The sequence below is a fragment of the Eptatretus burgeri genome, chromosome 7 (genome assembly GCF_056783735.1).
Source record: "Eptatretus burgeri isolate ZD-2024b chromosome 7, Ebu_testis_v1, whole genome shotgun sequence".
NCBI classification, from domain to species: Eukaryota; Metazoa; Chordata; class Myxini; order Myxiniformes; family Myxinidae; genus Eptatretus; species Eptatretus burgeri.
This window is the reverse complement of record NC_140967.1, coordinates 38,462,025-38,477,272: the sequence shown is the minus strand read 5'-3', so window position 1 is coordinate 38,477,272 and position 15,248 is coordinate 38,462,025. Positions and strand designations below refer to the sequence as shown.

Genomic DNA, 15,248 nt, shown 5'->3' with positions numbered 1-15,248 from the left:
GCCGGTTTCATCTGGTGGCTCTAATGTAGTCCTGTTAAAGGCAGATTAATTAATTGAATAAATAAGATCACATCACATGATTTGGTAAGCTTGGGAAAAGATAAGATCTGTCATGTGACTTTGTTGGCACAGTACTCATCCAGCGCAGGACATTAAACCGCATAGGAATGGACCCTGGATGTGGGATCCGGTGGGAAGTCTCTGCGGTGGTGGGTGGACGTGGTCGCTCAGTGACTCACCGGATTTGAACCAAGGCAACTGGGTCGGACCTCATCACCATTGCAATATGTTGTAATGAGCAAAATATAAACTCAAATTTAAAGATAACTATAATAAGAATAAATGATTTGAAATTGTGCTCGGTATCAGATTTGTTTCAAGGAGGAAAGTATTAAATTTGTGGACACAACAACAATTGCATTAAACCTATTCCCAATGCATTTTATTACCCTTGCCGAAGAAGAGGGTATTGTATTGGGGTCCGTTGTCTGTTTGTCCGCACAGAAATTTCGTGTTTTTCTCTGCAACCGCTTGTCGGATTGAGAAAAAATTTACACCATTGGTGCGACTACTTATGTAGAATATTTTAATGATAATTATGACATCACAGGACAAGTGGTGTGGCAGCCATATTGGAAAAACGGAAAAACTTTGGACCTCTGCATCTCTGAAACTGCACAAGGAAAAAATTGAAACTTGGCACATGTCAAGAACTCCTCATGGGGAATGAGTGTTATTTTTTAATGAAGTCATAGGTGCCTTCGTTATGACATCATAAGCGCATATGTAGAATGCTACATCTGATCAGTATGAACATTTTTGAGGGTCATCTCAGGATAAAATGGTACACAAATTTTTTTTGATGACATCATCGGTCACGTGATTCAGGAGTCATATTGTTTAAAAAAATAATAAAATCTTCAAAAATCGCCTCTGAAATGGCTGAACAGATCGAGGAGAAACTTCCCACAAATGTTCCCCAAGGCATGCATGTACAAGTTGAAAGGAATAATTGGTCACATGGTTTGGCAGCCATATTGGATTTAAGAAAAATATTAAATAATGTTTTCTCTGGAAGCACTTAATTGATGTGAAACTTCACAATTATGATCTAGTCATGATGGAGAATACATGTTTTAAATTTGGTCACATGGTTAGGCAGCCATAATTATTTAATGTTTTTGATACTGAGGGTCTTTTGTTTTTTGAATGAGGCTTACTTGGCTGTGCCTCGATGGTTTTGAGGGTAGAGGAACAGCAGCTGAAATGTGAATCCTATCCAGGTTCCTCCTGATGACTTCATCTTTGTTTTTTGCTTGTTTGGGTTCCTTCTGATTACTCCAATGCAGGACTGTACCTATTTTGGTCTTCCATTTGATTTGAATTGAATTTATTTTAATCCCATTCTAAGAGGAAAGAGGTATGGGGAAGGTAGCTGCAGCTCACCATTCACAGCCCTCTCTAATTTAATTAGGTGAGTGTAAGTGCTAAGGCCGGGATCTTGGGTTCCTGACAAGGAACCTTGGAAGGAGCCCAAGGTTCTGGGGAGGGGGCTGTGTTACCTGGAAGGAGGTGAGTGGTCCATAGCTAGAATGTGGTTAGAATAGTATGGTCTGTGTGAATCGAGTAGCTTAGGATTACTCCTGTATCAGGGAAACTGTCAGAGCTAAATCAAATTGTAGAATGTGCGCCAGAGGCACTGAGTATAAACCTTTAACTACAATAGGGTAAAGTTGTATTGCGTAAAACCTCCTGCAACAGGCGAGGGCAGGTGGAGGACTTGCGGCCCTGCAAAGACACCCAGAAAGCACTTTGCACATTTGAAAGGAATCATTATGGACTGCTCGGTCGGCAGACTGCAAACCATGGAGTAATGATGAGATAAGCCTGGTTTTGGCTTAATGGTTAAGGTGGTTGGCTTACGATCTTAGTGTCTTGGGTTTGAGCCACTGTCATGCTGTTAAATAACACGAGGTGGGTTCACTCAGCCTGTAATCCTTCTGAGGTCAGCAAAATTAATACCAGCTTACTAGAAAGAGGGGGCACTGCATCAGCAGCACAGCCATACTCTTAGCCAAAGGCTGCAAACGAAATGATGATGATGGTAAGCTCTAGTGCCCTGGCCGAGGGCGGAACACTTTTTCAAGGGTCTCCCTTGCGTGCCTGGTGTTGGCTTAATGGTTAGGGTGGTGGGCTTTGGATCCTAGGGTCCAGAGTTCAAATCCCGCTCAGCTGTTGAATTAATACCAGGTGGGGTTAACTCAGCCTGTCATCCTTCTGAGATCAGCAAAATGAGTGCCAGCATGCTGGTATCCTGTGTCGGAGTGGCGACCCATCCAGGATTGTGCCCAATAGCCAAGGAGACTGCTTAAGCAGCACCAACGCTCTGCAAAGAGTATGGTCCCAATCTCCTATCCTCCTCCTCGCAGGGTACGGCCTGAACAATGGTGCCACCAACACCAGCCTGTGGAAAATGAGAGGGACCAGCCATGTGCTGAAAAGCCAGTCCCTGTCGGGGCGTAAAGGTCATGTCCACAAATTCACGTGCCAGTTTGGAGTTGGACCTTTGGGAGAGCAACATCTCTCTCTATTTGGTCGCTGCCCAAGGACTTCAAGAGATCGGACAGCTCATCATCGATCTTCATCACCATTCCTCCTCTTTGCCATCGCTCCCCAAGCCGCAGATCGCCTTGTGCCATGCCAGCCTGCACTTATCATACTGCAGCCACAACCACCTCGTGTCTGCCTTACATCCTCGCTCCCCTTTGTTGTGTGAACCCGGTATTGTGGTACCACAAGCGGATTATTTATTTCCTATTGTACTCGTACATAAGATCGGGTTTTGTATCTTACCTTCCCCACTTGTCCACCTTCATGTGCCAGATCTGTGGGTTTTGTTATCGTATTTATCTCTGTGCCAATATTTATTTTGGAAATAAACATTTTAAATTATAAAACACTTTCCCGCCTTCTACATGCGATCTACTGCCAAATATAGCTGTATTCGAGAAATCCTTGGGGATTGCAAACTTGTATGTCGTTGAAAGAATATAGTAACCTTAAACAACTTTCAGCATTAGCTGAGGCCTTTATCAGACCTTTGGCCAAGTCGGTCTCGCAGGACAGTACTATGGGGTCATTTGTTTTATAAAAAATAAAATCTGGTTAGTCTAATGCATTGACCGAGCATCATAAAAGTTTTAGGTCTAAAGATCACAAAACAATAGTTTCCCTGGGATTGAATTATCCAAGTTATCTCGACCATGCTGCTCTTTAACTGCATTAAGTCATTAGCTCTTTGGCCCTTCAGGCTCACAATAATATAACCCTCTCACCCATCACCATGGGCTTTGAACCAATTTATAATTTCCTTGGATTCTTGATATTTTCTAGCACGATTGCTTATTTTTGTCATTTGATCTCCCATTCAGTCCTCTGAACAAGTTCATATCTTATGGAGGTGAAAATGGACTCTGTAGATATATATATATATATATATATATATATATATATATATATATATATATATATATATATATATATATATATATGTATATATATATGTGTGTATATTTTTTATATGTATATGTATAATATGTATAATATATATATATATATATATATATATATATATATATATATATATATATATATATATATATATGTCAGTGGATACATTCGAAGAAGCAATAACCTATGATTGAATAAGGCACTCTCTTTCAAATCAATCAGTGCTGCACTTTGGATTGTGCTTGCCCATACCCTCATTTTTTGTGCCGTTAATGTTTGCAATGGGAAGAGTAAATTTGGATGAATGACAGCAAAGATGTGCAATAATGCTTGAATCGAATGAGTTTCAAGCTACAGGGATGAATTTTGAAAGAAATGGATGATTGCGTGGAAATTTTCATTGCTGATTTTTGCTGAAACCAATATTCATATGTTTGGCTTGTTCCTCACCTAAAAAAGATAAAACAACAAGTAATATTTTTTTATCAATCCTCCTGTATACATGATACATACTGTACATCCGCAGTAGATTTTTATGAAGCTGGGCATCTAATGTAATTTGGTAATTCTGAGACGGATTCATACAATGTATGAAGCTGATCCAATAATGTAGAATTGTGATTAACCACCAGACGCCTATGAGGCTGCAATTTCACTCTTCAAAAAAGACACAACATAATATTACCTTTGGTACGAATCAATAATGAGCCATCTACATTTCACACATGTCGGGAGGAAAAGTGTGGAGATGAGGAGTTTGCGAATTGTGGTTGAGAAATATAAAATGAAAGAACCAAAACAAAAATTAACAAAATCCAGTTAAAGATGCAAAACAGAGTGATGACGCTCTTTAAATCATTCGCTTTTAAAATTCAGATCATATTTTTAGAGAACAATAACTGTACTGACTGATTGGTTCCGTTACAGAGTGTTTGTTCTGCCAAAAGGGTTTCTTGGTAAGGGTCATGCTAGGTGATTTGCCATCCCTCTCCCAGCAGTAGTTGGGGCAAGAATTTGGAATTTGGCCATGGTGCATGAGGGCGAGAGAGCTCACCTACATTTTGCGAAAGACACCATGATAGCTTTAACATCCGCCAACTGTCGGCAGATGGGTCACCCAGTTTAACATCCATCCAAGGGACCGATTAATCGACACATCAATGAAACACCTGGATGACAGTTCTTCGCTGGGTCAGAATTCAAACCCAAGCTAGACGACTTAGAGGCGATTGTGCGCACCTCTAGGCCACCCTGTCAGCCCCATCTACCTGCACTACATTAAGCCAATTCAAATCTGGTAACACTGTGCATTCAAGCAGATGCACCAATGAAAACAATAATTATTACTTTTGTTTTTTGTCTGCATGCTGGCTTGCTCTTAAGAAGTGATATGTCAATGTACTGTATTCTCATTCGCTGATGTGTCTTTCATTTGTTCAAATTGTGCAGTTTTTGACAATTTCGAACTTGCCGATTATGTGCAATAATGCTTGCCATTGTTCTCTCCGGCAGTGACATGTCTGTGACGGACAGCCTCAAAAGAAAACGGTCGTGGAACTAAAGTTTTGCCCTTTTAATCACAGTGATTATTATATCATCTTTAGTGACAGAATAAAATTTAATCACTGTTTAAAAAATTACCAGCTTCCTTTTTAGTGCTTTATATTCAAGTCGATCATTTACTTTGCCACAGTGATGGTAGTTAGTTTTGAGTATATGCCAAAAATTACTTTTGCATGTTGATGAAGATTTGTGCTCTTTACAAGTTGTCTTGTCATTATTGGCCTCCACTCTAATCATAAAGCTTATACTTCATGCGCATAATATCTGTTCTGAAATAATACTCTGATTGGATTTGCCAGTCGAGGGTCACCCTTCATCAATTAAGCTTCTGGAGCGACCACAGTAAATAGGGCAGGAAGATCAATTTGGAATTTGTTCAGGAAATCGTCGTCGTCGTATATACAAAGCCTGAAGCCTACTTTTTGGAAGATATCTTGATGGGACCTCCAGTTTTGAACCCCATCCAAAGAACTGCATACGACACAATGGAGCACTCCTTGTTGGCACTGGGCATGATGGCAATATTTTAGAAGGATCATATTCCTTGTCAGGTCAGGCCAGATTAGATCTGTGACTTGTTACAGGTATCATGTAAACCTGTACTAACCTGTTCCATGGACGGGTTGTTGGCGACTAAACCGTCTCCCCCTCAAGGTTTTTGGTGAGGAGGGTGTTTGGCTATGGACATCCAGCAGGATTAAAAACAAAACCTGTCAAAGGGCGGAGGAGCGCCTTGTGAGCCAACGGCCATCCATATGTAGTGCCCAACTGTGTTTGTGGATGTCCTCCTGCAGTTGGGTTACTTCTTATCACGAGGTTGGTGGCAGGATTTGCACTCCGGCCACCGTAAAACCTTTCATTCCATAAAAACACAAAAACGCAAAGAAATCTGAAAACCCACTCCGTGGGAGTACCTCCTGTGCAGGTTCCCTTCACAGGGCAGCTCACCGGATGATGGAATTGGGGCAAAGCTTTCGGGACCCCCACTCTTCGATGATAGGAGGGAAATCACGGGGTAACATTCCCGGGTCAGATTGCGGGAGAGTGTGTCAGAGTTGTGCTGGGGTGTCATCCACCAGACGGCGGTCTCCTTGGGTTAACATGAGGTGGTCCCTTCGGGTGGGTGCCTGGAATATCCTATCCCTAAGAGAGGATGATCACCTGTCTCTGCTATCATCTGAGCTCCAGCGTTTGGACATCGGTATTGCAGCTCTCTCTGAGGTTTGGAAATCGGATTGTGGTGAGATCATGGTGAGTGGTTACACCTACAATTGGTCTGGTCACTCTAGTGGTTACCATTCCCAAGGAGTTGCTGTAGCTGTGTCCAATAAGCTGACCCCAATGATAATTGTGGTAACACCGGTCAATGAGTGTATTATGAGACTAAGGATTCGTCACTCCTGGGGTGTCATTTCCCTGGTCTCTGTGTATGCTCCGACCGAGGCGAGTGATCTCACCGTGAAGGATGCATTCTACGCCACGCTCGAGTCTGTGGTTGATCAGTGCCCCAGACGAGATACACTTCTAGTCTTGGGGGATTTCAATGCATCGACTAGAACTGATAGGGATGGTCCCCATGGGTCTGGAACTGTGAACCTGAATAGCACTAAGTTCCTTGACTTTGTAAGAAGTCATGGATTTAGGGTGGCTGGTTCATGGTTTCAGCGCCCACAAGCTCATCGTTGGACTTGGTATTCCAATGCTGGTAGTGTGGCAAAGGAGAGTGACCATGTCCTCGTTGACGGTCGCTGGAGGATGATCCAGAACTGCAGTGTCTATCGGAGTGCTCAGTTCCTCAATACTGACCACAGGCTTGTTGTAACATTTCTGAAGTTGCACCTTAAATCCAGGAGAATGGTACATTGGCTGCATGTTGGCAAGCTGAAGGATGAGAGGGTAGCTGAGGAGTTTGCGAACAAGCTGACTGGAGATTTTGGGGGTCTGGGTGCTTTGGGGAATCCTGAAGAGTTGTGGAGTGCCTTCAAGACCACTATCCTTGATGTTGCCGGTGGATGTCTTGGAACTCACCGTTGGGCAAAGAAGAATTTTGTCTCTCAATGGACACTGGATACCATTGACCAGAGTCGCAGGGCCAGGCAGAATGGCAGAGCTGAGCTGTTCAGGGAGCTGAGGCGTAAAACTGTATGTGCGCTAAGGGTGGACAAGGAGGCCTATGTGCGAGGAATCTGTGAGGGGGTAGAGCATCACCTATGGTCAGGTGATTCTCGTCCTGCTTACAGGGGAATTCACACATTGCGTTCATCCAAGCCTGTCCCTCGGTGTACTGCAGTGAGAGCAGAGGGTGGTGGGCTCTTGGCAGAGGAGTCCGAAGTGAAGGCCCGCTGGGCCGATTACTTTGAGCGGTTGTACCAGGCTGATCCACCAGCTGTCAGGTTGGACGTCAAGGGTGTTACAATCCCTGTTGCTGACCCTCCAATCAACTGTGCTCCACCTTCGCTTGTGGAAACACAGGCTACGGTGAACCGGTTGAAATGGGGTAAAGCTCCAGGGATCAGTGGCATCCATGTTGAACTTCTCAAGGCTGGTGGAGATGCTGTGCTCATGTCATTGCATGCAGATCTGTGCTCTGCCTGGAACACAGGCATCATCCCAACTGACTGGAAGAGGGGCCTTATTGTCCCTCTCTGGAAAGGGAAGGGTGATCGCCAAGACTGCAACAACTACTGAGGGGTGACGCGGCTCTCAGTGCCGTGCAAGGTCTTTACTCAGATAATTTTTGATAGGGTTTGCCACCATCTGCTTGAGCACCAGCGTCCAGAGCAGTCAGGCTTTACACCAAAGAGGTCAACGATTGACCGTATCCTTGCTCTTTGGGTCCTCACCGAACACAGACGAGAGTTTCGGCAGGAGCTACTTGCAGCCTATCTATATATCTATGCAGCCTATCTATATCTATGTCTCTATAAAGCATTCGATTCAGTGAATCGGGATGCCCTCTGGAGGATTCTTGGTCTTCGTGGGGTGCCACCAAAACTGATCGATCTGATGTCTGAACTCTATTCTGGTACTGTGAGTGCTGTGAGATGTGATGGTACCATCTCTGAATTATTTCCAGTTGTTACTGGAGTTTGTCAGGGGGTGTGTACTGGCCCCCACACTTTTCAGCACTTGTATGGACTGGATTCTAGGGAGGATATCGGAGAGATCAAGCTGCGGTGCATCGTTTGGGAATGTCAAGATCTCTGACCTTGATTTCGCAGATGATTCAGTCAACTTTGTGGAGACTTTAGATATCCTTTTGGGTGCTCTCGAGGTGCTGAATGAGGAGTTGGGCCACTGGGATTACTGGTTTCCTCGGTCAAAACTAAGATCCAGGCTTTTAATGACATCTTGCATGCTGCTTTCCTGTCTGTGCCTGTTTGTGGTGAGGATGTTGAGGTCGTGGAGAGATTCACTTGCCTTGGCAGTGATATTCATGTCTCTGCCGGCTGTGAGTCAGAGGTCAATAGACGTCTGGGCTGGGCCTGGGGAGTCATGGATTTACTGGATCATGGGGTGTGGCGCTGCCGGTACCTGTGCGGGAGGACGAAAGTCCAAGTCTTCAGGTCCTTGGTGCTTCCAGTCTTGCTCTATGGATGTGAGACTTGGACTCTGACCAAGCATCTGAGATGGAGACTTAAATCCTTTGGTACCAGGTCTCTTCGGAGAATCTTTGGCCATCGCTGGTCAGACTTTGTGTCCAACGAGCAGTTGCTGAGAGAGATTCAGATGAGATTTGTTACCTCTATATTCCGTAAGCATTAGCTGCAGCTGTATGGACATGTGGCTCGTTTTCCTTACGCTGATCCTGCTCATCAGATTCTCTCAGCGAGGGAGCCTCAGGAGTGGAGGAGGCCAATGGGCCGACCACATGCCTCGTGGTTGCAGCAGGTTGATCAGCATCTCAAGGAGATTGGGATCGGCCAGGCATCTGCCTGGGAGATGGCCAGACGGAGGCCCCTGGAGTACCTGCGGAAAGTGGACGCAGCGACGTGCTGCTCTGGCGCATGTTCCCATTCCTGACCTGACCTTGCTGGCACTGGGTATGATGGCAATATTTTAGAAGGATTATATTCTGGAGGGAATCAAACTCAGGACCCCAGATTATGTATGCACAAGCCTGCAGCCAGCTCCTGCCACTTTTAATCGAATATTGAAATATTTAAGTAATTTCTCTTTATAAGAGAATTTCTCTTTATAAAGAGAATTTCTCTTTATATTTATAATTTCTCTTTATTCCATTTATCTTATGTCCTTCAGCAATTTCCTCGATTTCCAAGTCTGGGCCAGATTTCATGATTTTGGAATGAGATCAGTGTCAGCAATTGTTCCTGTTTGGGATACAGTGATATATTTAGGCTTCAGTTCCCCCTCCTCCCCTCAATATTTTCACCGAAACGTTGTGTTACAAAGAGAAAACACTGGCTGAGAGGAGCTTCGAGGCTGTAACTTGTGAAACGATAAACCACTTGCCTGACATTAAGTTCACGGTTCAAATTGGTAAGTCATGGCCACATACGAATTGGGGGTGTGTCTGTTTCTGAAAATGATACACCTTTGTAATGAAAGGCCATGGTCGTGCCAATCCCTCATTATCGGGATGTATAAATTCTTTTTTTGTTTTTAAAGAGTTTAAATTTTTTTTATCTACATTGACCTGAATATTATGTACACTTTTGTTTTAAAGTTAGCTTTGATATTAATTCATTGAAATCATTTGCATCATGTGAATTGGTGACTGTGGGTTGAGTACACATCATCTGCACTTGAATGCTGTGCTGCAGACTAGTTTTTTACTTATGTTTTAAAAGGAACAATTTTCATAATTATTCGAGGTACAATTAAGGAATGAAAAAGTAAAAGTTTGTGCCTAGTTTGGCTGATTTTTGATTGACTTTGGTAGCAGCTGAGGCTGTCTTGTGCTTGTGAAACCTTCACCGAACGCTATAACATCGCGAGGATGAGAACACTAATCATTTCCCACAATTGTATTGGTCATTGGTGAACTGATATCTAAGAGAAAGTTTACTTGCTTTTTATAACACTAGCAGGAGTACCTGGTATTGCCTGGTGCCGTTCTCATCCTGTTGGCATTATGAAGAAATCAAATTTGTTTTTTTTTTCTATTTTATGTGGGTGCCTAAAACACTTGCCTACACCCACTAAAACTAAGGAATGGGGTTAGGGATCATTTAATGTCATCTTTTACATACCTACAAAGGCTTTGGCACTATAGAGCAATTAACAACAACATCCCCCCAAAAAATCGAAGTTTCTTCTTCAAGTTTTTTTTTTTTTTTGCTCGGAAACACTTCCCGACACTCACTGATGAACCTCTGGAAGTTTTACAACGATCCGTTCAGCCATTTCTGAGAAAAATAGTGACAGACAAACAGCTCTCTTGTAGTTTAGATTCTACTCTCTGGTTTGTTTCATTCCCCTCCAGACTTAGATATTGTAACAAGAATCCCTTAGTAGATGAGGGTCAATTATGTAGTTATTTCTTAATGTGAGTGTTGGGATCAGTTGTCTTGTACCGACCCCAAATAATACTTTCAGGATTGCTCATTTAGTTTAGCCCATTCTCCTACCTACATCCATTTGTATTTTCACCAATTACATGTTATTTTTCACCAACCTTGCTGTTTAATTAAATGGCCACCTGTCATGGACCAGGCCTCAACAGTCATATAGGTTTCTGGTCCGTGTGACATCTCGAAGCAAAACAGCCTGAGAGCCGGAGCCTGATTTGGCTGATGAGGCCACATACCATAGCCGAGCGAGCAGTCAATGTGGGGTCTAACATACCAATGGGTTTGAAACCCTCCAGGTGCCAAAGGGAAGACGGCCTGACCAGGATGGACCACCAATGAATAGAGAGATTGATGTCACAAACCAAACAAAAAATTGCTTGGGTGATGGCTCACTTTCTCGCCATGTGGTCTCGTTTTCGGCACTCTACAATCGAACATCCTGCCTCCATTACCAGCTTGCCACCTTACCTTTCCTACTAGCCGGCAAGTCCTTCCCTCAGCTGCTCCAGGCACCCACAGTCCTGTCCAGTTCCTGAAATACAGTGTGTTGTTTTTTATTTCTCACAGCCATCCCTTTCCATTTCACTTCCACTCTTCTTTCCTTGTGTCCTGTGCCTCTCCCATATATACGACATATAATAAGTAGGCATCAGTGTTTCTGTAATTAATATAAGTTGGTTTCCGATTAGGTTTTTCTTCCTTCCGGTGTTCCTCTACCTGGTACCTGTGCCATTTCCATTATAAATTGAACCGGTATATCTTTTTCATCTTTCGAGTGGCTTTGATTATATAATTTGTCTTTGGCATAATAGATTAATTGGAAATCATTAGTGCACCATATTTTGGCAAGCCAATTCAGATTGCAACTGCTAACCTTGAGGCACATTTTGCATACTCAAGAAATATTTGCCTCTACACGAAAAGACATTTGCAGAATTGAACTCCGGTGTAACCAGGTTTGAATGCTCGAGAACCATCACCAGTCACATTACTGTATGGATGTATATGCATGCATGTATAGGTAGTGGCCAAAAAAAAATAGAAACACCTGGGTAAATGAGGGACACCAAGCAATGGCTTCTACACAGGTGTGGCACATGTGTAAATTAAGCAAATAACATCCCAGCATGCTTCGGGTCATATATAAAAATGCTGCACAAGCTTGGTTGCCGAAAATTATGGCGAGTGTGGCTACAAGAGGAGACCTCAATGCCCCCATCCACAGAGCATGTGGTGGCCTATGTTATCTATATGTCATGGCCTTCTTAGTCATCAGATCTGACACCAATCGAGCATTTATGGGATATTCTGGATCGACACCTGAGACAGCGTTTTCCACCTCCATCAAACAGGTGTGAGTCAATTGACTTTCTTGTGGATATGGGGTTGCATCCCTCCTGCAGAATTCCAGACGCTGATGGACTCTATGCCACGGCGCACATAGGCTGTGATGCCCGCTCATGGTGGCCCAATGCCCTATCAAGTGACTTTACATTGGTGTTTCCAATTTTTTTCCACTACCTGTATATATATATATATATATATATATATATATATATATATATATATATATATATATATATATATATATATATATGTATGAATGTACTGTATATATTTATGCATACACATATACAGTACATACTGTGCACATCAATAATGACTTGATGGTGGCTGAAGCCATATATCATAAAGCCTGCTGTGCCTTATACAGTATGGTCAATCTGAGGTCTACTGGCTTTCATAAAGGTGAAAATGAAACCTTGTATGATACAGCCTTCAGATAATTAGCCAGAGAGATCACAACTGACCTGCACGATGGATAAGGATTTGACATATCAATGTTACTGAGCAGATACAAAACGTTATTGCAAGCAATAGTAGTAGCAGTAGAAAGTTACACGAGCCAAAGGCTAAAAAGTGTGACTGAAGAAGTAAATTGGAGATGACTGTATTCCATCAGTCATGTGACCGCACAATATCAGAGAGAGCTCTTGTACTCAAGATCAGTATCTCAACAAAATGCCAAAAACTCTGCCTACCAATAGAAAACTTCTGCTGCCAAAGAAGTTCTTGGAATTGGTGAACAATTCCCAACTGCTAAGTTTCACTCTAACAGAGTAAGGTTGCTGTACCGCACTGCCAAACTGATCAAGTCGGAGATCACTGATTGTCAAGGCATATCAGTTCAACCAAAAGTATACTGCTTACTGAGCTTGAGAAGAAAGTAGATGTCCAGCTGAGACTACCACAAGTAGCATCAAGCAAATCAAATGTTTACTGCCCACATCTTCATTGCGATCGCACTCGTGCAGACGGTAAAGTCTGGTGGCGCAGTAACTTTGGCGATATGGCATCCAAGTACTACCATTTTATTACTGATTGTCAACGAATTGATGTAGTCTTTGACCAGTACATGAGCCAGTCAATTAAAGCTTGAGAGCGACTGAAACAAGGGGTCTCTGCAGCCATAGAGGAATGAAAAGTCTAGGGCCAACAACACCTATTCGCAAGCAGTGTTCAAAGTACACAGCCAATGTAACAAAGAAAGTGAACCTGTGTGCCTTGACATAAACCTGGTGCCACATAGATGAAGACAGTCTGCTTGAAGGTCAGGAACTTGTCCTCAGTGGTGGTTTCAGAAATGCTCAGAGGTCAGTTCTAGTGACCAAGGGACAGTGTGAAGATCTACTGCAGATCCCCTAAAATTAGATCATGAGGAAACAGACACGAAACTGTTATGTGCACAACATGCATCTTGTTTGCGCAAGAGGACTGTAATTCAGTCACCAAACAGATGTTGTTGTCCTCTGTGCAAATCATTACAGTGGCCTCAACTGCCAGGAGCTGTTGCTCTGCACAAGAGAAAGTCAAATTTAGATATATACCTATGCATAGTCTGGCTGGGGAATTAGGACCACACCTGTGCAAGGCCTTGCCAGGATTTCATGCACTGACAGGTTGTGACAGGTTGTGATTTCATGCACTGACAGCTCACTGTCAAGAATTGGCAAAAAGAAAGCTTTGGCAATCATTGTATTGTTTGGCAATGAAGAGCACCAGGCCAATATGGTACAGCTTGGAGAAGAACCAGAACCAAGTCAAAGTACTGCAGAAGCATGTGAGTTTCATATGTAAACTATGCCTTAACGGTTAAGGTGGCTGGCTTAAGACATTAGGGTCTTGAGTTTGAGCTCCTGTGTTCGTTGAAATAACACCAGGGGGGTTGACTCAACCCGTCATCCTTCTGAGGTTGGCAAAATGACTACGAGCTTATAGGCAACAGGGGCATTGCATCAGTAGCACAGCTGCACTTCCAGAAAAATGATGCAACCAGCAGCCACAGGCTCCATATGAAGCAACATATGTACACTTCACACAATGGCTTGGAAGTTATTTGCTGTTCTGTCAGAAAGGACAAAAAAAAAAAAGAATTAACGTCTCCCTCTGACTTCAGACAAATAGCAGTAACACATGAAATAAGCAAACTACAAAGGCTATATATGGAAAACACTGGAGCGTATGCAGGATCTGCAACCAGCTGCTGGACGTGGCTGGGAAACTGTGAATAGTATGTTACAGCCTGTGCTCACGACCAAAGTGGCAGCGTCACAGGGACCTGTACTTGTAGAACTGAGTACCTCCCACCATCAGCCGTCCGACTGTACCTGTAGAAGAAACGTCATGCCATGCATTGAGGCTTGTGCTTGCATGGCTGACAAAAGTTGTCAAAACCCAGAACATTGATTTATGATTTCACTGATGATGAAACAACCGACTAAAGACTGCCACTGATATTGTCTCACCACATCATTGCACCAAAATATATGCTCAAGACACTTATGCGGATTAATTTCAAGTTACATCCATCCCAAAAGGATCATCAACAAGGGACTTTCAAAATGACATATAAATGCTTATGAAGCCTTTCACAAATGTGCTGTGTGTGCATTTTCAGCGACTCACTTATGCAAGACAGAACTCTTTTAATCTGCCATTGTTAGTGCAAAATCTGCAAGTGAACATCTTTTTAACATAATTTTCAGGATTAAAACAAAAGAGGGGCAATATCAGGATTGTTAACCGTAATTGTTGTGTTCCTGGCTGCAAATCGGACTCAAAAAATATAAGGAAACATGAGAAATACCCGTGGATGAGAGGTGGCGAGTTCCTACCATTTCCGGTCATGGCAGCAAGTGGCGGGAGGCACAGTCACGGACGGATGCACACACACACACGCACGCACGCACGCACACACACACTTCTTTTCGCAATAGATGCAAAAATCTTGTATAATTTTATTTGTGGCCCCGGGACCAAACAAACAATATACTGTATGTATTTCTCACAGCCCTCACAGCACTACACCCCCTCCCCAACATGATTAATAGTAAATATCATGATTTTAAAAGTTCATTTGAAACTTACCCTGTGCATTTACTCTTCCCACCAGTGTTCAGAAGCACCCAAACCAGACACGGTGTCTCCCTCCAACTCTTTTGTTGTGCAGAGGCACATCCCCACTTTCTCTCAGGTACTTTTCCAAGTATTTTTGGCTTCTGTTAGAAGCTTTGTGAGCTATTTCAGGTAATAATCCATATCATGCACACATTATATAAGTTTGCCTGCCCAAGAGATCAT

General features: G+C 43.1%; 1 protein-coding gene across 4 annotated transcripts in view; it reads left to right on the top strand.

The window, feature by feature from the left end:
- The window catches only part of LOC147023065 (uncharacterized), a 73,998-nt gene that overhangs the window by 5,457 nt on the left and 53,293 nt on the right, over positions 1 to 15,248 (top strand). For all 4 annotated transcript variants that reach the window (XR_015059728.1, XR_015059727.1, XM_085887116.1 and 1 more), the window contains exon 3: positions 15,061 to 15,141. Coding sequence is in view for 2 of the 4 variants with exons in the window: in XM_085887116.1 (XP_085743242.1) it covers positions 15,061 to 15,141 (81 nt within the window). In the remaining 2 variants the exon portion in view is untranslated. The remainder of the gene's footprint in view (positions 1 to 15,060; positions 15,142 to 15,248) is intronic.